The 24,898-nt window shown below is 36.6% G+C and overlaps 1 protein-coding gene across 6 annotated transcripts in view; it reads right to left on the bottom strand.

The window, feature by feature from the left end:
- Positions 1–24,898, bottom strand: part of ANKIB1 (ankyrin repeat and IBR domain containing 1) — a 102,395-nt gene that overhangs the window by 7,239 nt on the left and 70,258 nt on the right. For all 6 annotated transcript variants that reach the window (XM_075419350.1, XM_075419351.1, XM_075419346.1 and 3 more), the window contains exons 5-17: positions 24,765–24,882; positions 20,207–20,415; positions 17,851–17,939; positions 15,999–16,143; positions 14,439–14,605; positions 9,693–9,781; positions 8,538–8,668; positions 4,195–4,329; positions 3,540–3,626; positions 3,380–3,446; positions 2,828–2,973; positions 1,959–2,137; positions 1,367–1,418 (exon numbers count right to left, since the gene is read on the bottom strand). In XM_075419350.1, coding sequence (XP_075275465.1) covers positions 1,367–1,418; positions 1,959–2,137; positions 2,828–2,973; positions 3,380–3,446; positions 3,540–3,626; positions 4,195–4,329; positions 8,538–8,668; positions 9,693–9,781; positions 14,439–14,605; positions 15,999–16,143; positions 17,851–17,939; positions 20,207–20,415; positions 24,765–24,882 — 1,614 coding nt within the window. The remainder of the gene's footprint in view (positions 1–1,366; positions 1,419–1,958; positions 2,138–2,827; positions 2,974–3,379; positions 3,447–3,539; positions 3,627–4,194; positions 4,330–8,537; positions 8,669–9,692; positions 9,782–14,438; positions 14,606–15,998; positions 16,144–17,850; positions 17,940–20,206; positions 20,416–24,764; positions 24,883–24,898) is intronic.

Raw genomic sequence — 24,898 nt, forward strand, 5'->3', positions numbered from 1 at the left:
TTGGTAGGAACATCATGGTTTCACACAATAGTCTACAACAACCAGTGTTCCTTGCTAAAATGAGTAAGATTTCGTTTTCTGTAATAATATGGTATACGCAGTCATTCTACTACTTGTCAGTAGAAGTACAGCTCTACATAAAAATTTTTGTAGTGAAATCACTAAAATAAACAAAGATGACCATTATTAATTCTACAAAATTCCTTTAGCATAGGTGGTTGCAAGTATCCTTAATAGCTATGTAGCAATGAAACCAACTTGAATCATACAGTGCCACATTTAGGCAAATCATAAAAACTCATAAGCAATCATCTAAGCACAACTGCAATGGCACCTACTGCTAAACAGCTGATCAACATATTTTTTATCAGCTTTTTCTCATCACCAGTTCCACTGATGATACAGTAACATTACAATGAGTTGGACACTATCAAATGTGGAATTATTTCAAAAGAAATGACTGAAGGAACTAGAGAGGAGAAGAAAGTTGATCTTTTTGTAGAGAAGCAAGCTATTTTCTCACCAGTGTGATGCTCACCAACAACAATAGCAAAGGAAATATATAGAAAAACTACATGGAGCTTTCCAGAATGCTTTAAAATAACTAGCTAGAAAGAAACAGCACCAGGAAAACACTGAAATAAAGCTTCCTTTCTAACTGAATGCTTTTAATCTAATGTTCTCAAAATATTAAACAAAAATTAAGATGATAAAGGAAAGCTTTACAGGAAGCTTCTCATATTTTAGTGAAGAGTCTTGAAAATTATTTACTCTTTCCCATATACAGATAGTGCAATATTCACTTTAAAAATGGTAATTTTCATTCTTGGTTAAGTAGCAGAAGATCATCTCATCTGAGTATGCAATTTCCATCCTGCTTCAATACCTAAAAAGAAACATTTCAAATGGCTAACAATGTTTAGGTGTATGCCTGTATGTTTTTGTTGGGTTGTTACAGAAGGATGGAAATTTCTTAGACTTGTTGTCAAATTCTGCTGAATTGATGCTGCATTCAAAAGCCATCTACACAATTTCATATCTTTAGCACTTGAAGGTTCCCCAGCACATAGACACCAGTTTATATACAATTTTAAAACCGGTTATGTGCTTGGAAAATGATGAATAGACACAGCTTGGTCTAATGCCACCTTAAATAACTATAGCCATATTAAAGGCATTGTTTAGAGTCATTGCACAGTTAGCTATGCATATATTTCCTTCTATTGTGGAATAAATAAAATGGTAAACTTAAACCAACTTGAAATGCTTTGAATCAAAATAAGGAAGCTCTTCATGCAGACTGCAACCATACCTGTGTTTCTACAATATGCAGAACTAAGTTAACAAAAAACAAGAAATAGTTTACCTCCGGGGATGCAAATCCTAAATATTCCCAATCCCATGTTCCACCAGCAAAGCTACAAAATGAAGAGATATACCATAAAGTTTAGAAGCAGAACAACATATGAACAACCTCCAGAGCTTCAAAATCTACCAACATCTAATTAACGTTGCAACTGTAACTAAACAAGTCTTCTGCCTTAATTCTTACCTCAAAATTCATTTAGAAAACTACACAATTAAATTGACTATTCCAGAACTGCTTGATATTTTTAGCAAAAACTTGTAGATTTTTGGAGTGTACCAGGTATTTCATTACAATCTTGAAGGAAAAAAGTGAAATGGAAGCCATGACATCTAATCATTAATATATCACAAATGGGGAAGCAATTTAGGCTGCAACATACAGAGCAGTGGTTCTCAAATACATTTTTCCTCAGTGAAAAACTGTAACTCCACACCGTTTAAATGTCCAAGAAAGTGCCACTTTTTGATTTACAACCACCACGTTTATCAACTCCACTCTATCTCACTGCCAAAGAATGACGGCGGGTCCACCCACTTCGGCAGCTATCGGCAGAACTTGTTTGACTGGCGCAGTGTTTTGTTGGGATTACCTGCGCCTAGGTGCTTCGGGTGAGTCTGCAGGAGCAACACCACGGGCCACAGAGGCCAGGAACTCTTGCCGCTTCTGCTGCACAAGACAAGCTGCACGGATGATTTTATGGCGAGGAGTCCGAAGGTAAGGCCTGTTCACTTTCTGTGCAAGGTCTTCAGTGACCATTTCTAGGTCTGTCTGCAACAGTTAATAAACACAGAGTAAAACAGTTTTACAGTGAAATGCGTATCAGGCAGAGCTCTACACCTTAAATACTGAGCAGAATTATATACGTTTTCCTGACAATACAATTTGAAATACCAAATTATCCCAAAATGTCTGCCCTTCTAGCCGACCCTTCTACCAGCCTAAATGCCGTCCTCCAGTGCGGAGCAGGGCTTCCCTTCACTCACACATATTGAGTGTCCTCAGGGAAAGGAAAGGGAAAGGAAAGGGAAAGGAAAGGTGGCAGCAGCCCCTGCGCTGATGCCACCGCCACCCAGGTTCTCCCACAGTTTTGCTCCCACCTGCTTGTCAGACACATCAGTAGGGAAAGACAGGAAAGACGAGCTAGAGAAGGAGATGAAGACTGAAGCTAAAATGTTACCCTCAGAAAGCAGATTAACAGTAAATAATTTTCTTTCTTTCCCCTTCCACCTGTCCTTATCCCTGTCCTCTTGCAGCAAAGTGTTGTTTTTCATTCATTCTAAAATTGAACTAAAAGCTACTGTGTCACAAAGGAATAAAAATGCATTAATTTTCTAAGCCTGGTTACAAATACAAAGCAGGTATATCAGTTTTACACTACAAAAACAGAAAAAAGACACTGATAACTAATATTACAAGAAAAAAGTAACATTAGAAAAGCAAAATATATGCATGTATTACCTGCATAAGTTCAAATATTTCTTTCTTTGTGCTTTTAGGCTCCAAAAAGAATCCATATGGATAAGAACACTTGAGAATGCGGCGAGTTTTTAGAAGCTCTTGTACTGCATCTTCAATGAATGTGGTATCAGGACAGCCTCCCTCAGCTGTAAGAGGAAACAAACACTGTGAAAACACTTTCCTGCTGATATCAGCATTTATTTAGCATAATGGTTTTCCTCCAAAATAATAAAATTTATGCGCGTGTCATGTTAAATATTTTGCAAGTAAACAGCAGCAGGTTTTCAATGACTACACAGTGTTCCTCCTAAAAGAAGTAAGCACAGACTATTAGCTTCTCCCTTACTAATGCTACTTTCTCTTTGAGTCTTTGGAATATATAAGATTTACTGTACATTTAGCTTTCATCCACTGCTTATGAATTCTAATACTGGAGGGATTGCATCTAACAGCAGACTGATGTAAGCTTTATCAAAAAAAAAAAAAAAGGCTTAGCCATAAAAGGGTAGATTTGATTTCAAATCAAATTCATAGATCACAGCAAATACTTACTTCCACTGAGAGCTCTACTCAACTGCTCCATCTTTTCTTTGGCTGTTTTTAGAAGGCGCTGTTCTAACTAGAAAAAGAAAATAAATGAAATACAATAAGTTAATTATTTTTGGATGAGTAAAACAGAAAGAAAAATCAGTAAAAATAGCTTGACCCACACCTGGTAGCTAAGTTCATGGTTCTTAAATCTTGTGTAATAGTGCATAAACCTATCAAGCTCTTGAAATCTTCTATGCTTCTTTTCAGCCTGCAAAATAATGGGGAAACAAAAGAAACCAAGATAAATCTTATGAGTTAATTCAGCAATCACCATTTAATATAATTATATAACCGTTTCTAGTCCCACTGTTCATGAAGTATTGTACACAATGCTGCACAGTGCCATGCAAGTAAAGAGACAAATGTAATTTTTGAAATTCACAAGTCTTCAAATACTGTAACCAAAAAGTTGATATGCTGTGTGTGCATGCTATTTAAGCAGGCTTTCCAAATCCCAAAATTAAAGCAAGTCTTCTGTAGCACACAGCAGCTAATTAAAGTACCAGCACGCCCATTTCACAAAACCATACTACGACACGGAGAAGTAAAATGACTTGAGTACAGCCAACCAGCGGTTGTTACCAAAGCCAAAAGCAGAACCAAATCTTATGTTTCTGTCCACAAATAAGCAGTGTTTTCTTTCTGGCTCTTTGATATACTTAAGGTTGTCTTTTTCCATTTAGAACTCGAGTTTGGAAGAATTTTGATTACACTTATCCTAAACAGAAAATTGCAGTCTTAGCTCTATTTTTCAAACACACACATTCATTTGTTACCTCTACTGTCATCTCCTTGGACTGTTCCTCTACATGTTGAATAACCTCATAGCGAGTGCACCTGTAGTAGCCTCCAGTGGAAGAGCTGTGCTTCTTCCATTCTTCTAAGCATATCCAGCAAAAGTCGTATTTGCACTTCAAAGAAAAAAGGAACAAGGGGGGAAAAAAAAGAGAAGCTAATACATTGTAGATCTGCAGTTATACATTGTTATTCCTCCGTGAACAATGGAATGAACATCACTCTGAGAGTGCTTATGGTAAAAAAATTTTTTTAGGAGCCTGCTTCCTATTTTACCTGCTACAGAAGTTCTGGGCTATCAAACCATGTCAGCCATAATTTTTGGTCCTTGGATTAGAAGGTTATGTTGCATCTACAAGTTAAGTTTTAAGTGGATGAAATAAATCAAACAATAAATACAGCTGATCAGGCCTGGTTTTTATTATTGTTTTAAAAAAAGTCAATCCCATTTTTTAAAGCGACACAGAAACTGTTCATGAGAAAGTGTGATTTTTTTCCTAATATCACTTAAAAAACCAGGATTGCTGGTATTTTTGTCTCGTGGTGTTCCTGATGCAAAATATTAATAACAACTACTAAAGCAAGAGAGAAAAAAGCAGAACATAAACTTTGAAGAGTGATTACTCCAAGGCAAGCCTTTTCTGCATCAACTGAGTAGAGCGCTTTCAAAATAGGTAATGCCTTACAAGGAGATATGACTTGTCCGGGCTTCTCTGCATCAGAGAAGATCAAACTGTATTACATATTCTTAACTCAGCTAGTTTATTTCAAGGTAATAGGAAGCTATTTGTAGATGAAGGGCACAAGACTTTATGACTTGGTGAACCCTGTTTATTTCCTCTGTTTTACAGATGAGCAAAGAAAAATCTGAAAAAATGAAGCAAAAATTTACCTGAATTAATATGAATCCATTAATATTATTACTGGAATTTGATAAATTGTCACATTTTTTCTCTCTTTGATAAGTTTAACCTTTCCAGGAATACCTAGTCCATACCAGATGTGTTTATCAGTAGTTGTGTTACAGATATAGATATAATTAGATATATTACAGAAAGAAATGAAATCTAGTTCTCGTATTGTACTTCTGCTAACTTCATCTCACCAGTAGTGCTGTTTTTCTTCTAAAAAGCAATGCAGACTAGGGTACTTCTTATTATTGTGCTGCACCTTCTTTGTTCTTAAACATTTTTTTGAAGGTGCTTGCTTGCACAAAACAGGAAGATGAGTGCTGGGAATGAAGTATGACAATAATTGTGTATAAAAGTGTTAAGTGTGTATCACTGCATCATTTGCCTATCATTCAAAACGACTCATATTCATTAGAAGAAAAAAATCACTACAAAATATTCAAAAAACAGTATGAAACAAGTTGTTTGACAAGGAACTGAACTAATAAAGCTTGACCTCCTATTAATTTATGTGTATATGCTCCTATTGCAATAATCTCACCTCTCCCAAATCATCCCTGCCCATGGCAGGGTGGTTGGAACTAGATGATCTATAAGGTCCCTTCCAACCCAAACCATTCTATAATTCTATGATTCTATGATCTCCCTCCATGATCACTCCACCATATGTATCTTCTGATCTCTCACATCTCCAAAAGCCTCCTCAAAAATCCAAGATTCTCCCAGTGTTCCCCGACCCTCCTCCAGTACCTGAGTCTCATTAAACTTTCAAACCCACATCATCTTTTTCTACACATCTCCCCAAACCTGAGCTCTGTTTCATGTGCCTTTATGATCACCTAGCCACGCAGCAGCTCAGCCTAGGCTTGACAAATCACATCTGCTGCCTGGCCACTGTCTGAGCCAAGCAGAAGAGGTAATTGCTGAGCAGGTAGCTGCTGAGTAGGTATTTCAGCCTCTCTCTTGGTGGCAGCACCAAATTAAGTCTCCGCACCATACAGCTATCAAGTTTCATGAAACTTCCAGTAATTTAATATCTGTGAACCCCCTCCTGTTCCTTTGTATCTGGTTCAAAGTACCCAGAAGGTTAAAAAACTACTACAGGTAGGGGAGAGAGAGAGCAGGACTGCTTAAGCCTAGTCTCCTTAGAAACTGGGCTCATAAAAGAGTACGATGCCTGCTTAAGTACAGAAATGTGATTTTATGAGTAAAAAGTATCCTCCTCAGCAAGGCACACACTAGCTGCTAAGAGGCATTCATAGCTCATCAGTGGACAACAGGTTGACCATGAGCCAGCAGTGTGCCCTGGCTGCCAAGAAGGCCAATGGAATCCTGGGGTGCATTAGGAGGAGTGTGGCCAGCAGGTCGAGGGAGGTTCTCCTTCCCCTCTACACTGCCCTGGTGAGGCCTCATCTGGAGTACTGTGTCCAGTTCTGGGCTCCCCAGTTCAAGAAAGATGAGGAGCTACTGGAGAGAGTCCAGCGGAGGGCTACAAAGATGATGAGGAGGCTGGAGCATGTCTCCTACAAGGAGAGGCTGAGGGAGCTGGGCTTGTTCAGCCTGAAGAAGAGAAGGCTGCAAGGGAACCTAATAAATGCTTATAAATATCTGAAGGGTGGGTGTCAGGAGGATGGGGCCAAACTCTTTTCAGTGGTGCCAAGAGACAGGACAAGGGGCAATGGGCACAAACTGAAGCATATGAAGTTCCATCTGAACATGAGGAAGAACTTCTTCCCTCTGAGGGCACTGGAACAGGCTGCCCAGGGAGGTTGTGGAGTCTCCTTCTCTGGAGATATTCAAGACCCGCCTGGACAAGGTCCTGTGCAGCCTGCTGTAGGTGACCCTGCTTTGGCAGGAGGTTTGGACTAGATCACCCACAGAGGTCCCTTCCAACCCCGAACGTTCTGTGATTCTGTGATCATGTAGTAGGCTTGAGCAGACCTCACTGCAGCAAAGGCAGAAGCTCCGTCACAGACCCTTACTTCAGTGGAGGAAGAGACAAGCAAGGTGACCCCTATACTTTGTGTCTGAGCCCTGCAGTTAGCTTGAGGATACCCTTCTTTTCCTTCCTCACTAGGCTGAGGGAAGGCAGCTTCTGTTTGCAGAGATTTCTCCACCACAAAAGGAATCAGACTGTTTTAAGGACACTTGAAGTTGTTTGTAAGGTACAGCATCAAAGAAGAAAAGAGAACCGTGGATGCCAGCCAGTGCCTCTGAATGGTACTGAAATAATTATCTGCATTCAACAGTGTTTAACGGTCAAAGTCTTCTCCAGCCTGAAGCCATATTTTTGTTCAACTGAGATGAGCTCAGTGGCAGAAGCTGCAACTAACATACCTTTTACAGTTTTTAGCCCCATGGGATTTTGAGCTCTTTTAAAAATCATTTAAGAAAAAAAAAAACAAACCAGAAAACTTGGCATAAATCAAGTGGAGGAGAATCTGTTCTCTGCGGCCACAGACAAACCCAAAGAAATGGCACCAAAAAAAGGCCCAGTCTTCAATTCATATCACAGAAAGACAGAATATGTGATGATAACATAAAGAAAATTGGATCTGCATAGCAATGGAGAGAGACCAATGCATTTCCAGAAAAAAAAAGAAAGAGAATTACTTTCTAAATCTCTTAGCTTTTTATTGGAGGCCAACTATGTCAAGTGTGTGCTACGTTCTTATTATTAATGATGCTCCTCAAAGAGGTATTCACTGTAGTTATGTAAGTTGTTTCTGACATAAAGAATCAGTATTCTAAATATGCTGGCTTTTAACTAATTTGAGAGAAAAAGCATTCTCAAATGATACTGAACTTATGGCAAAAAATATTTTTTTCTATTTCAGTAGCATAGTGCAAACTCATGACTAATTTTTTGGCTGCTGTCATCAATAAGTTTCTTTCGGTATTACTCTCTGCTGTCTTTTCATTCCTACTGATTAATTCCCGTTTATAGTTTTCCATTTAAACTTCTCTGTTTTGTTGCGATGTTAGAGAAATAGTGCAAAAGAAAAATGTAGTAAGGCAAAATCTTCATTAGAGCTTACTATTCCTTAAAATGTTTCATCTTCTGCCAACTAAAAATGTTCTTTCTCTTCTACATTATTAATGATGATTAAACCATCAATTATTTCTGCTTCCTGAAGTTTCATAGTGTACTGCCAGTACTTCTTAGGTGTTTATGAAATTTTGATCATTATAGTGTTCACCTGCCAGCCAAACAGATTTCACTAAATATTTAACATTTTCTAAATACACGTAACCCGCCATTTGCAAATTATCTAATTCTTGCCAACAGGTTCCATTAGATCTCAGGCATGACATTTCAGAGATTTTGGACATCTGTGCTCCTAAAACATATAGATGACATACAGAACCTGAATTGTGGTTTCACAACAAATTGTATGAAGGGTCTTTCTTACCTTTGCACATTGCATGTGGTTGCAGCCCTCATTCTTCTGAATTGGAGATTTGCAGTTGGCGCATGGTTTGGAGTTCGTTAGTAACCACAGGCAGTTGGCAGCATCTTCATATGCCTCACTCACTCCCACAACTTTTTGAGCGTGACAGGAGGATATGGAGCATGCAAAAACAGAGAAGGTGAAATTGTATTTGTAGAATCTTTTTTGAAAACTGATTAGGAAAGATATATCTTTACCTGCTTCTTGACAGAGTATCGTAATTCTTCGCTGTATATACTTCTCACATAGATAAATATATACATTTCCTAATTTATACATATTATATGTAATATTATCACACATATTCTTTCTATATATTTCCAAACATATATTTCTATACAAATTTTTATATATTATACATGATATTTATAATACATAAATGAGCAAATACATACATGAGAAAAATTGGCATAGTTTGACAAAGTATGGTGTATTTTGCCACTTTATAAAATTTTCTGTGCTTTCCAGAATATTTATAAGATATTATGGAAAGGCTCTGAACTGTGGTGACCAAGTTAAGTTAGCATTTATTTAAATTACTGTTAATCTTTATTTTTTTTGTTAATGTTGACCAAGAAAAACGTCTGTCCTGTGTAAACTCAACCTTTATTATTTTTTTCAGTAAAAGTTATTTATCATTAAGCCATTCCCCACAATTCCCTTGCAATTCACCCTCAACCTTACTATCACCTGTTGGCTTGTATTAGTTTTAAAGTACACAAACAACTGCATGGAACACAACCCAAACAGAAGTGCAGACTGGGCTAAAAGATTTAAAATTTCCCAGGACAAATAAAGGTATATTCAGGAATAAATCAATTAATTAATGAAACAAAGCTGTAAGAGGAAGGGAAAAGGGTATTGTATGCTCTGACTGAACCACACGCGGATTTATGGGGAGGAATAGTTTATGAAGAACAGTCTACCACAGTGCTGCCTAATATGCAGTTAAATTGCGAAGCAGCCCCTGATTCATGGGTATAATTTTCTTTCCGTTTTACCCTATTTTTCAACCAATGTAGAGATTTTACTTAATGTAACTAAAAAATCCCTCTAAAACTGAAAGAAAACAACAATAGCAAAAAAACTTAATTCCCCCCACCCCGAGACTCTTACGTTCTTCTGGTTTCATTTCAGATATTTTCTGTAGCCAGTCCTTCCAGGTTTGGCAATCACAAGGTTCATGTGCCTCACCAAGGCATTCCCTGAAAATGAAGGTGCATACACAATGACTTACCATTTAGAGATTTAAAATTAAAGTTAAAATTGATTCAAGCTAAACTATGGAAACTTATCAAGACACACTCAAACTTTAATTAAGTCAGGAAGATAAAAAGCCATCCAATTAATATTATTTTAAAGTACTCTTAGACTACTTGCTCATAAGCATAGGTGACCATTATTAAGATTAATAAAGAATTTAAATGAGACAGGAAAGGAAAAGAGCTTTTTAAAGTCACAATCTGAAATAAATCAGCTGGTTTGCACTTTGTTCTGAAATAAATCAGCTGGTTTGCACTTTGTTTGAGTTATGCCCAGGTACTATTTTAGTGCCACAAAAAGTGCTAGTATAGTTTCTGTAATAAAGGTAAACCAGAATAAAGAGATTATCCAAAACTAGGTAGTTTGCTAGAGCTGAAATGCATTTTATGTAAAATTACTTGCATCTGTTCAGTTGTAATAACTAATCTTTAACTAGATTCAAGCTTTTAATCTAGAACAAGAGCCAAGCCTTCAACACCAGAATTATTTATGGATGTTTACTCTTTCCACCAGAGTCTATTAAATGGAGGGTTTTGCTTAGTTACATGGACACTGTGGAGAAATGAGTCCCTTGAGCTTCTCTTGAAGTTACTGCTAGCTTTAAGGATGGCAATCTCTACTACGCAGTGGCAAATATATGGGTTCCAGACGGTGCTTTGGTGTAGATGTGTCGATATGGACTCTGGATTTGTAATGACTCCCTTTTTTACTAGAATGGCAGCAAATAGCCTCAGACATCTGCCACATCAAACCAAACAATTCAGAGGGACTATATTTCAGATGGGCACCAGCTGCATCAGAGCATACGCAAGATTTCTGCAGATCCAATGGTGAACTGCTCTCTGCACCACAGATTCAGAAACTACATCAATACCCTTCTGATTGCTCTTCTCCACATCTTAAGCAGGAATGCAGGAACAAAGAAAAAGCTATGGCAACAGCTTTCAACTTTTCTCCCAATAGCTAGTATGCTGTCAAACAAGCTTAAATTCACTACACAAGGATCTCTGGTTTGGAGATACTTCAGATCTGTAGCTGGGAAAGATTGTACTGGAATGAATAACTAGTGTATAATAAGGCAATCTCAGCGCTGGTTGAAAACTGACATCTTTCACTTCTGTGGGACAGTAGTATGCTCAAATCATTGACTTCAAGACAGCCAAGACCTCTCACACAGTATTTGTTCCCAGAAAGAACTGCAACTAGCAAAAATGATAATAAACTCAGTTTTAAGTTAAAAACTTATTAGTCAATCTATTACTGGTGGGCAGGGAAGGTTCTGTCTTTGATGTTTTCAAAGTTGTAAATTTTTGGTTTTTAATGAAGTTCAACCATATATATATCATGCATCTATATCTAGAACTATATCTATACAATAGTCACAACTTCTCATGGAAGAAGTCCTCTCCTCTGCCCACCCCAAAACAAGAATTTTTATACCGGGATGTCATTTTACTAGAGTAAGAGCATTGAGCCTACCGCTTATAAAACTTATTATGAAACAAAGTTGTATTTTGGATAGACTCCCTGACAGCACGGAATGAAGGGAACTAATGCCAAATGGCAGTGACAATCAACAGTGTTAGCCTCCCCAGGCTGCCTTCAATACTCAGCAGGATGATTTATTTGAAGGTGCAGTACATACTTCATAAAACTGTAGCACGTTTCAACAAGTTAAAATTCATGGAAGAGCGAAAAGCATCATCCAAGAAGAAAGCAATTCTGGATTTTCTTTCCTCTCATGATAATATTTATATCATATAATGAATTTTGAATCAAAACAGCAACACACTGTTGGAAATTATAATTGGCTTCCCAAGAGCACCTGAAGAGATGTCTCTCCGACAGAATGAGATTCTGCCCCTTGTCTACATCCAAGATGAAAGGAGTGAGGACTAATGGTGAAAAACTAGTATGTGTCTGCTTGCTGCAGTTCCTTGTGCTCCTGAAACAGCACGAAGGCATTCTAGTATGTTGAATGTATCTGATTATAATACACATATGTAGGATTTGTGCACAGTTTTCATTTGTACTACATTTAAATATCGCAGAATGCTTTTTCAGAAAGGGAATAGAATTTTCTGATTGTCGCAACAGATCACATTTTGTTGAAGGCACTGCTAGTGGTGGGTAACGAAAAATGAGTAAATTCTAAGGAACTCTGTATTTAAGAGGAACATTCCTACTTCCACATTAAAAGAAAAAAAAAGGAAATAGACTCGCAAAATTTTCTCGTGTTTATGAGCAGGAAGACTATAGATCTGAAAACAGCAAGTGATTATCTAGGGGTTGGCTGGGGTTTTCTAATACATAAATTCCAAAGAATCTCTTACTAACTGCAGTATCAATTGCTATTACAGTGTTGAAGTTGTAGATTACCTGGGTAAAACTTGCAGAACTGACGTTAAGTAGGGAACTGTGGGATGTGTTTATTGAACTTTAAAAATATAAAGCAAGCTGCCTTTAGGCATACAGTAATGATGAAAACTCTCTGAACTGAGAATACACTTTCTTTATCTCCAGAGGAACTCATTCATGCATGGGGTTTTTGTACTGTAAGACTAATATGGCTGTTGTCAGTAAATGGTTCTGATTTATAGTACTGCAGGATGCTTTGGTTGCTAGCAGAACTTTCTTGCCCTTACTGAAACTCTTCATTCACTTTTGTGGGGGATGAAAAAAAGGCCTTGGAAAGGCCTTCTTGGACATTTCGCTGCTAAAATGAGGTCTTTTTCAAGACCTTAACTGTATTTGCTTGTGCAGTATCTCAAGGTATTAACATAAAAAGAACATTCAGAAATATTATCAGGAAACATAAAAAAGACATTTCTCATAAAAATTAGGCACTCAGAGGACATTTTCACACTCAGAGAACACTCTGGGGAGCCAGTACATTCAGCCCACATAAAGGAAGCAGAAGCTGCCAATGTCTGAAGGACCACGTCAGTATGAGGAAAGGCTGAGAGAGTTGGGGCTGTTCAGTCTGGAGAAGAGAAGGCTCCAGGGAGACCTTATAGCAGCCTTCCAGTACCTGAAGGGGGCCTACAAGCAAGCTGGAGAGGGACTCTTTGCAAGGGCATATGACAAGGGGGAATGGCTTTAAACTAAAAGAAGGCAGATTTAGATTAGATATAAGGAAGAAATTCTTTACTGTGAGTGTGGTGGGGCACTGGAACAGGCTGCCCAGAGCAGTTGTGGATGCCCCCTCCCTGAAAGTGTTCCAAGGTCAGGGTGGATGCGGCTTTGAGCAACCTGGTCTAGTGGAAGGTGTCCCTGCCCATGGCAGGGGGGTTGGAACTAGATGATCTTTAAGGTCCGTTCCAACCCAAACCGTTCTATGGTTCTATGATTACACTAAAGTGGTCTCAAGCTCTGTCCTTCAGGTTCAGGGAAAAAATGATTCTCTGTCTGTAATCAGAAGCAAGGATGAGAGGATGGTACCTTCTTGTGGAATAGTACTAAGGTTTCTTATATGTTCACTGGTAAAAAACGTTTTCTGGTTTGTTTCCACAGGATTTGTTTCTTTCTGAGTTCTCCATCCACTGTGAACAATCTCTTTATAAGAAGTTCTGTTTTCTGGCTTTCGTGGTTGTTTCATTATGTCTACTTTCTTCTTGCTCCTTCTTCCTTTCCATTCATATGGGGAAAGAACTAAAATCAGAAGCATCTTTCATTAAGAGTCTTACAATATTTGGAATCAAGCAGATTATTCAGGATCTCTTCTTCTTGCATCATGGTTTCAATTGAAAAAATAAAAGAAGGATTACTCAGCTTGTCTGAATCTCTATACTTTGGTTGACCCCTTTCGATTTTCCAACAGCTAAAAGGATGTCTCACTACAATAGTCATAAATTGTCAGTCTGCTAATCTCAAGGAACTAGGATAGGGCTTTGCTCTGCACTTCAGAAAAATATCTCGCCACTTTTTTGCTTTTGTTGATACTGTTGTTGTCTTTTCCTTGGAAGTGCTGAAGACAGGCAATCTCAGGGATTTTTTTTTTAAATACCTCATGGCTTTTTACTCCTTCTCAAGCTTGTATTCATCTTAAGACTCAGTAAAAGATAGCATAAAGTGCTGATCCTAAAGTGAAACAATGACTGCAGTGATCCTGCAAATGCAATAGCTATATATGAAGCAAAAGGTCCTCCACAGTCCTGTTTAAACTCCAGCTTCTTTGATGTGATTCTACCAAAAATTCAGAAAGAGATTAAAAATTGCTGGTTTTCTGTGCTACAATTCAGAATGTGCCATGTTTCAATTATACCACAACTATCCAGAGCAGACACAAAAATCCTTCCACCAATATCTCACTTCTCTGTCCCCTCAGAACAGAACATCTCAACACTCCATATTGCTGCTTTGCACCTAACAGAATCAATAAAGAGTAATACAGTATTATAAACCTTCGCTGTGCCCCAAAATACTAAAATATTTGTGCACATGAGGTTATTTAGTGCATGGATACAGGATAGTACAGTCATATACCATCCCATACAAATTTTTGTTGCACGCTTAGTTCTAAGTGCGACTTTTAAATTAATTCCTGGAATAGCAGTGACTGTGAGTTTGTGTAGATGTAGATAAGCTTCCAGTACTAACCAGCAGAAAAGATGTCCTTTTCCACAATCTACAGCGGGGGCTTTTAGCATAGGGAAGCTAAGTGTATCTGATCCTGTTGAATTTGATCCTTGTCTTGTTAGCCTTACTGCTCTTTCACAGCCTGGTATAGGACACCATTTAATAGCAGGATTATTTTCAACAAAGGCCTAGGGGGAAAAAAGGAAAATATTTTAACACATAAGATCAGATTTCATCATCGATATCAAACAATCTGTATTCATAATCTTCCTTTGAAGGAACAAAGCCAAAAAGCATAAGGACAATCTTGTAGCTACTTTAATAGGCTTTTAAAAATAGTTATAAAAACGGAATAATTTAATCTCCACCTTAAAAACGTTGGGGCTTTTTTTGAAACAACAACAGTACTGCAGACTTATGCTAAGATGCAAACGACTTACATCCCAAACAGAATGTTCAATGTGGGCAAGTCAATTCCTTTGTGATATGGCTTATTGTAAACTGCTACTGTATATGCACTAGCCATACATTCATTGACAGAACTGACTCCTGTAGTTGAAAAGAATTAAAACCTTATAGATTAAAACAAAAATTCCACAATATATTCCAAATCAGAACTAGACTAACTCATGAATTTACCCCCAATCTTTTTTGGTTAATGTAGTAGTTCTTATTTTGTAAATCTTACATCTAATAAATGAGAAGCAAAAGCAACTTTCACTACTTTGCTTCAAACCTATGCTGATCATCAGCTGTGTGAAATATGAAGATGTAAAAGCTTAATCAGATCTGGTAAATAAATTTGCATCTTACTGTGGAAGACACTGTTACTGTGTATTAAAGAGATCTGTCACACAGAGAAAGTATTGTATTGTAAACAAAAAAATATTCCTCTACTTTCTTTTGCCCTGCCACCACTGATAAAGTAGCACATTATCTCAAAGACGAGTTCATTACTGCACTAGTATAAAAGGAAAAAAGGTGAATTAAAAGATTGCTTCTAAAAACAAGCTGCAATGATGGAAATACACACATAAAAAAAAAATCACACTGGAAAACCAAATCGAGATTTTCCTACTTCTCTTCCTATATATAGTGACCATATCAAGCACCGGATAGAAAAAAAAAAAAAAAGTAATTCACTTGTAGTAATATATTTTTAACATGGAAACAGATACCATTAGTGACTGTAAACAGTCTATTGGTAATAAAAATCCAAAAACTCTCCAAAATTTTAGATTGCCAACACAAACAAGTCTGGCTTATTAAAAGCTTCTTATCACCTATTAGGAAAATTAGTTTGATCAAATCCTTTTATTAAGAATGCATTAGGTTACACATTATGGAAGTATTGCATTTGTGCTTAAGGAATAAATATAGTGTTCTTTCTTTTTTCTCAGTGGTATATCGAACGTTGATATTATGGCATGTAAGACAGCCAATAATTCAGTGTACATAGTAATTTATTAATTTCTACTTGGAAAGTTACAGATATATTGCAGCATTTCACACAGAAGTTATAAGTTATTTTTAATAAAATTAAATACAGTTCAAGAGTACAAGAACAGCTCGATGATTTACCTTAATGTCAAACTGAAGGTATCTTTTGTCCATCTCCTTGGAAACCACACTTTCTATGATGTCTACAGGCACAAGCTGGAAACAATCATATGCTGGGCAAAAAATGTTGTGAGCTTCACCCTCTTGAATTTTCAGATTCAAAAATCTGCCAGAATTTTGTCAGTCAGTATTTGTGAATAAGAAATAAAAATTAGAAGGCTGCTGAATACTTTATACTAGGTTTACAGATATTCACATAAATAAATTTTTAAACAAAGAATACTAAGTATCCCTTTCAGCTCAAAAGGGCTACAGATTTGACAAACAATGTAATTAAAAAAACCGAAACAAACACCGTCATTGTTCAAAAGTGAGCACCATTAGCTATGCTTAGCCCTGTGCGTTTGTGGTTTCCATCCTTGCCATTTATCAGAGACAGCTATGCAATGTTTAATTAAACTGAGCATTACTTCTAAGTTCAATCAGAAACGGAACATGTAAGTGTAATTAATCTAGGAAATAATTAATTTGATTATGCAATTAATTTTTACAACTGTGCTAGTCAAAATAGGTCTGCTCTTGGAAACCAGTTTCTAATTGGAGACCTTTATAGTCCCTAAGCACCAGAATGCCAGACAGAATGAGCTCAGAAATCTGAAAGCTGGACTTTAACCATGCATAAGGTTGCTTAGTTTAAAAGCTGTAACTTGCTTATAAATCTGACATCAAGGATGATACTCATCTTATCTAAATTGACAGGCAGCTATTCTAAGTTAGTCACCTGGGATCCTTTAATAGTTAAGGTAGAGACTTGCCAATTCATCCCATTTTAGATTTGTATGTTAGAATGCGATAACTCAGCCCTGGCTATGCTCCAAGTAACTTAGCAATGACTGGCTCGGAAAGATGAATCCCACCCTAGACGTGCCACTGCAAACACTTGCTTGACATTGAACTGTAGCTCTGAGTGCGTGCACAAATTGCAGTACACATAGTCCAGCACCATGTCAAGCCAATGATCTCTTGCTGACTTCTACATTGCTGCATAACAATTTGCAAGACAACAGAAGCACGACTATTAATTTTCTTGCCACTGAAAGAATTGCCTTCGAAAAGGTCACACGGAAGAGAAAGTGCTCTTCCTTAACACAGGAAGAATGGGTTCATATAAATTGGGCTGATCTGCAGTAGAACTAGCTGTGCTGATATGACACTGTAACAAGACACTACAGTGGTACAGTTCAAGTGGTACAATCTCCTGAATGGGGACAAAGATGAACATAAAGGCACTGCATACAGAAATAATTATCCCTGGGAAGTATGATTAATATTTATGCTAGCATAATTATCCATGTCTGAGTTTTTTACTAGCATGACTATTCTGACTTCAAAAAAATTCAAGTAGTAACAAAAGTATTACACTGACAGAACTTTTAAGCTAAATCTGCTCCTCAGTCATTAACCCTCAATGTAAGAAAGCATTTTAATTGTTTTTCAGACTGGAAATGGATTTACGATGCCTACGTTTAGTGTGCTAAACTAAGAGATGAAATTAAGCATGTGCTTAATTTAGACAACGCTGCCAACACCACACACACATACTCTGAGCCAATTAAGAGTAGGCTAATCTATTTACATACAGGCTTGAAACATTTGCTTAAGAGCTTTGCTGAATCAGGACCAAACCAGACATTATGTAAGCCTATAATAGTTGATGGTCACTTTGAGTGACAACCTAAATATTTGATAGGGTCAAACCAGCAACTCTTTGAAACCCAAACAGTACTTAAGACTGTTTATGGTCTCTGTCCTTTCCTCTTCAAAACGGCAGGTATGAAAGTGTCTCAAAAGACAGAAAAGTACATATACTCACGCTTCCCAGCATGCTCTGCAGAAGTCATGTCCACAAGGCATATCCACTGGGTCTTCAAACACAGAAATATTACACATACAAATGTCACACTGTAGATGAAAAATATACTTCTGATTAAGAAATACCCTAAAGAGGACACATTACATTGGAAAACCTCAGCAAAAATTTAAAAATGCGCTCGGTAGTGGGAAAAAATCTAACTGTAACCAGAAAAAAAAGTTATTTACGCTATAGAAAGAGAAATGGGAAAGATTAGGTATCTCTGTTTCTGTACCTCCCTATCCAAACAGCACATTTTGGGGCGCCTTCCGTCACGTCCTCCAGCTCAGTAAGTGCTTCACCCTGCAGAGCGCTGGGACCTCGGAGTTAGAGTTCAAGAGACAAAAAGGACCTGAATTTTTCATCAGCTTCACAGGCAGACAGAAATGGAGTTTGGAGATGACAGAGGCTACAGGAGATGTTTAGCCTGTCAAATGATCAGGTCCAAATCAAGGCGGAGCAATTTGGTCATGCAACAGTAGCAACTATTTTAAGTAATAATCTGTGTAAATATTATTTATTTTAAATATTTGAGGCTTTCAACCAAAATAAAGACTAAGTTAACCTACAAGTATTCCAACAGAAGATACCCCTGCTGAATTTTATACATCTAGGTACTATAGAAAAAATAACACTGAATATTGAGACCCTTACCCTGAAAACATTTAGAGTATAGGGACGAAACTTCTCATTGCTTGTGGTTAGACATGAAAATAAATATTCATGTTCTTCAAGGAACTTGAATATTTGTATATTTCCATTGGAACAAAGATTTCATGAAAATTTACTTCAACTTTCAATACATTAGATATTATATACACAGAGGACATTTAAAAAAAGTTAGCTTATGTTACGCCACTTTTTAAAAAAGCTTGTGTTATAGCCAAAACAAAACCAAACCAAAGAAGTTGGCCTTTAAAGTGCAAAACTCAGTGAAGGCAGTTATTGTCGTTTCAGTCATTTCACCTTATTGTCTAGCCAAAATTAAATATTTTAGAAGTTGACAATGCAGGAAAAATGTTCACTATTAAATTTACAAAAGTTTTCAGTTTTGTTTAAAACATAACTTTAAAATCAGGAATTTCATGAAGTCCTGAGTTCAAAATATCATATACAGAACATTTACTGGAACAATTTCAATTGTAAGATAGGATCTAAATGCAAAATCTGAAAAGCAGCTTTATGGCTTGTGGCTTTATTTTATCTATTTCTTTTAGTTTTAATTTTCCTACCAAAATGAGATACTTCAGACAAATATGTATTATTTCATAAATGACATTTTGAAAATATTATTTTGATAGCTCTTTATAAGATTTTTAAATGAACAGGATTACTAAATGTATAATTCTGGATTTGGATTTAGATACACTTGATCTAGAATGGTAATTATTATCCAAATCTGCATTCCTGGCTTATGGATCACCAATGAAAAACAAACCACAAACTAAAACTGAAGACATGTAATCTTTCATTACACATTTTAATTAGGAAATATTCCTGGACAATATTTAACTGCTAATGTAAATAAATCTACGATATTATTCCTCCTACATGGCTTCTTTTTCAGCATTTTAAAATTAAAGAAATAAAAAATTTCTATGCAGTAATGAAAAATCTTGATTTTAATATGAGATCTAGGGATGATCCATTTGCGAGATGGCATATAGTATTCTAGAAAAATGCTTAGGTCATGGAGCAAAAGTTTTATAATGCTGCAGCTGCGGATTATTAAAAAGAGAAGTCTGTCTTCCAAAAGAACCACACTGATTTCAATGAAAGGCGCTTTCATATTTCAAATTTGCAATAGTCTTGTAAACTGCCTGAAGCAGCCCACATATAGTAAAAGTAATTATAAGCTTACAGTACACTAGTGGGCTGACATTTCAAAATGCAGACAAAGAGAATTTTGTTTTCTAAAGAAAAAATTTTCAAAAGGCAGGGTTCACAGCATAGAGTACATTCGGGGAAATGGATAAAATGAAAGTGAACATCTCTATAAGGATGAGATGAGGAGACAAGCTAAAAGGAGGCAAAAGCACTGATGTGATTGTAACTAGTTAAAATGCTACTGTGTGAGTGACGAGGAGAGTGAAAACAGAGTGCTTTACATTAGCCAGATGCTCGATTGTGTTCTTATATAGAACGTTTAAGGTGTTCACTTCTCTGCTCACCACTTCTGCAAAGATAGACGCTTTACACCTTTACAAGCATATTTTCAGAATAAGACGACAACACAGCTCTCCTGTCCACATAGGTGCGCTATGTTTAGAAATCAGCTCTTCTGCCTCGCTAGTTTCAGCTCTATTTATAAACTTACCACAGCTGTCTCAATGTCTCCTGGTGAGGGGCTGATTTCATCCGGGGAGGTTACAGAAGAGCGAGTAGTGCGTGGAGTTCGTGGAGAAGGGAGCGTATCCCACGCGTTGTATCCACTCGGAGGGGGAGTTGGCATCTGAACACCTGAACGCTGGCAGCAGTTCTCTGGATTAGACATCCATGCTTCAAGTAACTTCTCCCTGTCCCAGTCTGCAATAAATATACAGATACAGGAAATTAGGTAGCTGACTGTTTTATATATTATATATATATATATAGTAAATGCACCCTCAAAAGAATATATAAATACTAAGCTAAAAACCTCAGAAAGAAATACGATAAAGTGTAAGTGAATGGAACTTTAGACATTAAATATCACACATTCCAAGATAATACATAATCCAGTATATTTATGTAAATAATTGCATCGCAAGCCTCTCCTTTCTGTGTAATATCAATCTTAAATAACATTATTTTTATTTACAGCAATTGTAGTACCTAGAAGATTCAATCAGAAACCAGAACTGCAGTGACTTGCAAAGACAGATCAAAATATAACAGCCCTTGCAACACAGAAATTTCAGCATTTTCCCTTCCTATGAAGACAGTAATTGTTCAATATGGACTCACTTTTATCTGTTGTGGTTTTTTAAGAAGATGACGCCAAGTGCTGCCAATGAAGGAAGAAGACTAAGATACAATTGGATTATAAAAAGATTTGCGACTTAATGACTTACCAGTCTTTATATATGCATATGAGTGATATACTTCTGGGGAAAATAAAAGGAAAAAAACCCCACCTGACTGCAAAAAAAGTTTTATATATTTGTACCACATTTTGATTTTATAATTGTTACTGAATGCTTTGCTTTTATTTATTAATAATTAACATTGCCTATTTATACACAAAAAAGAACTAGTGAAACAAATTTTATGATGTATGAAGATCTTAAAACTAAACCAAATCTTTCTTAATTATTGTTTGAAATGTTTTCTGTTTCTGACTCCTAGGAGTAATACTGAAGGTATCTTAAGAATAGTGATTTTCTTCTATTAAAAATACTTAAAAACTTCTCATTCAAATACAAATTTATCAAATTCCTATATGGATTTGAATCTAAAACCATCAACACTATGCACAGATCAGATGAACTAGAATTTCTGAAGGAAAGAGAAATTTCCCTATTTTTTCCTGTTGCTCTAAACAAATATTTTAAAGGGTTTTTTTTTAATGTTAGGTACTCCCACTGGAAACTCAATGTTATAAACCAAAAAAATATATGTTGTTTTTATTGAATTTCAGGTTTTATAAGAAAAAGATAAATAGCATTTCTATACTGTATTAATGCTGGGAAAAAAAAGTAAGCGTTCTAAGCACTGAACTTGGTAAAATATTGCCCCTGCCAAATAATGATTAATATCATACTAAAATCTACTCCCTCCTAATACGGAAAAAAGCTTTTGAGCTAGAGATGATTTACTGATCATGTGCTTACTTACCTAAGCTAAAACATATCATGGGTTAGTTTAATTTCATTTGTTTAAAGGCATGGACCTTGAACATATCTACACTTTAAAAATTATAAATGTTATTAGCATTTTCAAAATTACCCTATTCTTAGAATCTTTCAGAGGGGAGCTGACTGATGCTAAGATACAGATAAAATTTGCTAGAAGTTTTCTTGAGCTCCACTATTTGTACTGTTTTTTCAGAATTACGCAGGGTTAAGACATGCTACCTAATGGATTCCACTGTGCTTTCTTTACTAACTTATGAGTTTTAGTAAAATATAAGGTAGTTATAGCTGCTGAATTGCCTCTTATATCCTGAAATCAACTGCTGTATAATGAACTAGAACAATAACAGGAATAATGTTGAAAAAATAGTTGTAGAAAAAAATGTACAGGTATTTCTTTTTCACGATTGCCCTAACAGTATTTTTTAATCTTGGCTCTGACTCTACATATTTCTGTCTCTTAATTAAAAAAAAAAGAAAAAGAAGCTCTTAACTCTTACAGCCTGTGTCAGTAAATTGATATAGCTGCACAATAAAAGCAAGCGAAGTTTGTTGGATTAAATATTACATGTCTGTAAACTATTGGATGTAGCACATAAGAATGATTTTTCCAATAATTTAAAAGAAGCTTTTAATCCATTAAGTGTGAAATAAGATTTCACATTATTCTTTTATGAATTTCAAGATTAAATGCAACAACATTACAATTTGGCATTCGATGTTTCCCAGTTGTCTAAGCCTTTGTAAATAGGTCACTTATTCCCTTTACTAGGCTGAACCAATCCTATATCTTCATTTCAAATAAAATAAATTATGTTTTAATAACTCCCAGTGTATGACTACAGCTACAGGCAAAACAGTTGACTTTCTCATGACTTGCAAATTGTCTATGCTGCTTTCTCTGCACTGGCCAATTGCATTAAATTACTGCTACATCACTAAGGCAACATCAGTAGAATGACCTTTCCAACACAGACTGATTTCTTCTCAACTTTCAGTTCCTGCTTGCTAGATGCTGGCAGACATTTCTCCACAGTTTACATCAACCTCACTGCTTTTGGAATTATTACAGACTGTGCTGTGAGTTTGAAAGTTACTGCCATCATTCTCTTCTTCAAAATATCTGCAAAGGTTACATCATCTGCTTACCCACTTAGTCAAATATATAGTAATACTTAGCTTTAATGCGAGTATTCTGAGAATCCAAAATATAAGAATTAAACAAATAATCAACATGAAAAAAACATATACGAAAAGACTGTGCCTTAAATATAATCAGACTAGCACAAGTTCACATGGACTTAATTCAATATTAAAAGGAACACAAATACCAACTTTTGAAAATAATGTGGGAGAGATGAGTTTCAGGTATTATATCTCTTCAACAAGTCTGCCAAACATTGTGGGTTTAAAATAATACTTTCCTATTTCACTTTTCCCTCTCCTTTTTGTTTTCACAAGGAGACCACACAAATAACAGGGTATGAAAGCTTAATCCAGCAATACGGCGCTGAGCATGCAAACCATTAACTGCCTGAGTAGTTCCTTTGGCACATAGTAACAATGCAGATGCTTCAGTAAGCATAAGTTTCGAATCACTGAATCAAAGCCTAAAGCTTCCACTGAATTTCAGAGATACTTTTGTCTGGAGTGAACACACTGAATTCAGAATATCCCCATTCTGACAACCCTAGTTTAAACTACATGACAAGAGCACAGATTGAATTCAGTGAAATTAAACTAGTTACAGATACACACGCGGAAGTATACCCTGTATTAAAAGAGTAACAATAAAAATCCTTCAAAGGACATGCACTTGTATGCTTTAAACCCCAAGGGAATTTCCAAACATTTATTACAATGATCAGACTGCTTCTATGGCTAAATAAATAAATAAATTTCTCTATTTTGATCCCATTTTATACACAAATATATAGCTGCAGAAAACCACTGGTCTGACAAAAAACAGGTACAATGAATTTGGCTTTTTTGACATATAAAGCCATGGAAGTTCTACTTCTGTGTCTCACTAAAACAGGAAAGCTCTGTTTGTCCATATTGCTTAAGTTAAAATGTCCTCCATTACAATTCCTAGTTTCAATCACTTTCCTATCAGCTTCCCTGCCTGCCCCAATGCTTGCTGACACCGTGCAGCAGTACTTCTTTCTGAAGTACTGCGTGAACTTGCTACTACGGCCAGTGCGAAAGCCTAATGGAGAGTGGAGACTAACAGTGGACTACCGTGACCTGAATGAAGTTACACCACCACTGAGTGCTCCTGTGCCAGATGTGCTAGAACTTCAATAGGAACTAGAGTCAAAGGCAGCCAGCAGCTAGGACCCGACAGCCGCTCACTCACCCCACCTCTTCCCCCGCAGTGGGATGGGGAGGAGAAATAAACAAAAAGAGAAACTCATAGGTTTGAGGTAGAGACAGTTTAATAAGACAACAAAGGAAATACTACCACTACTACTACTACTGAAATAAGGAACATGCAAAACAAACTATATACAATTTTTCTCACCACCCAATGACCAATTTGCAGTCAGTCCCTAAGCAGCAATCGCAGAACCCCAAAATCATGAATTGTGCTAAATTCCCCCAAAATTTCAAACTCCCAGACAAGATAGGATTCGAATTCCTGGACAAGAGAAGAGCTTCCTGCCCCCTGGCCAACCCCCATTCATAAACTAAGCATGATGTCTACGGTAAGGAATATTTCTGCTGGCCAGCTTGGCTATCTGTCTGGCTCCTGCACACCTGCTCATTAGCTGAATATGAGAAACTGGAAAAAGTCATTGATTTCACTGCAACAACTCAAAACATCAGTGTTATTAACATTCTTCTCGTACTAAATCCAACACACAGCAGCTACTGAGAGGAAAATCACCTCTATCCCAGCTGAAAACAGGACAGAACTATTTCCTGGTGTTTGATTAACCATTACTTCTCTTTTACTTTGAAATAAAAAGTAAATATACAACTGCAATTTTGATGTTGCTGAAAACATTTTTTTCAGTAGTCTTTAAGGTTTTGGATTACCATGTGCCCGAAGTAGAGCTTCTGCAGTAAAGAGCGGGGCTTGGAGCATGTCAGCAGATTCCACAATCAGCATATCCTTAAGCCTTCGCAGGTCCTGAAGTCTTAGCCCCTCATATGGCTTTGAGAAGAAGAAG

This window comes from Opisthocomus hoazin, chromosome 4 (assembly GCF_030867145.1).
Source record: "Opisthocomus hoazin isolate bOpiHoa1 chromosome 4, bOpiHoa1.hap1, whole genome shotgun sequence".
In the NCBI taxonomy this organism is placed as follows: Eukaryota; Metazoa; Chordata; class Aves; order Opisthocomiformes; family Opisthocomidae; genus Opisthocomus; species Opisthocomus hoazin.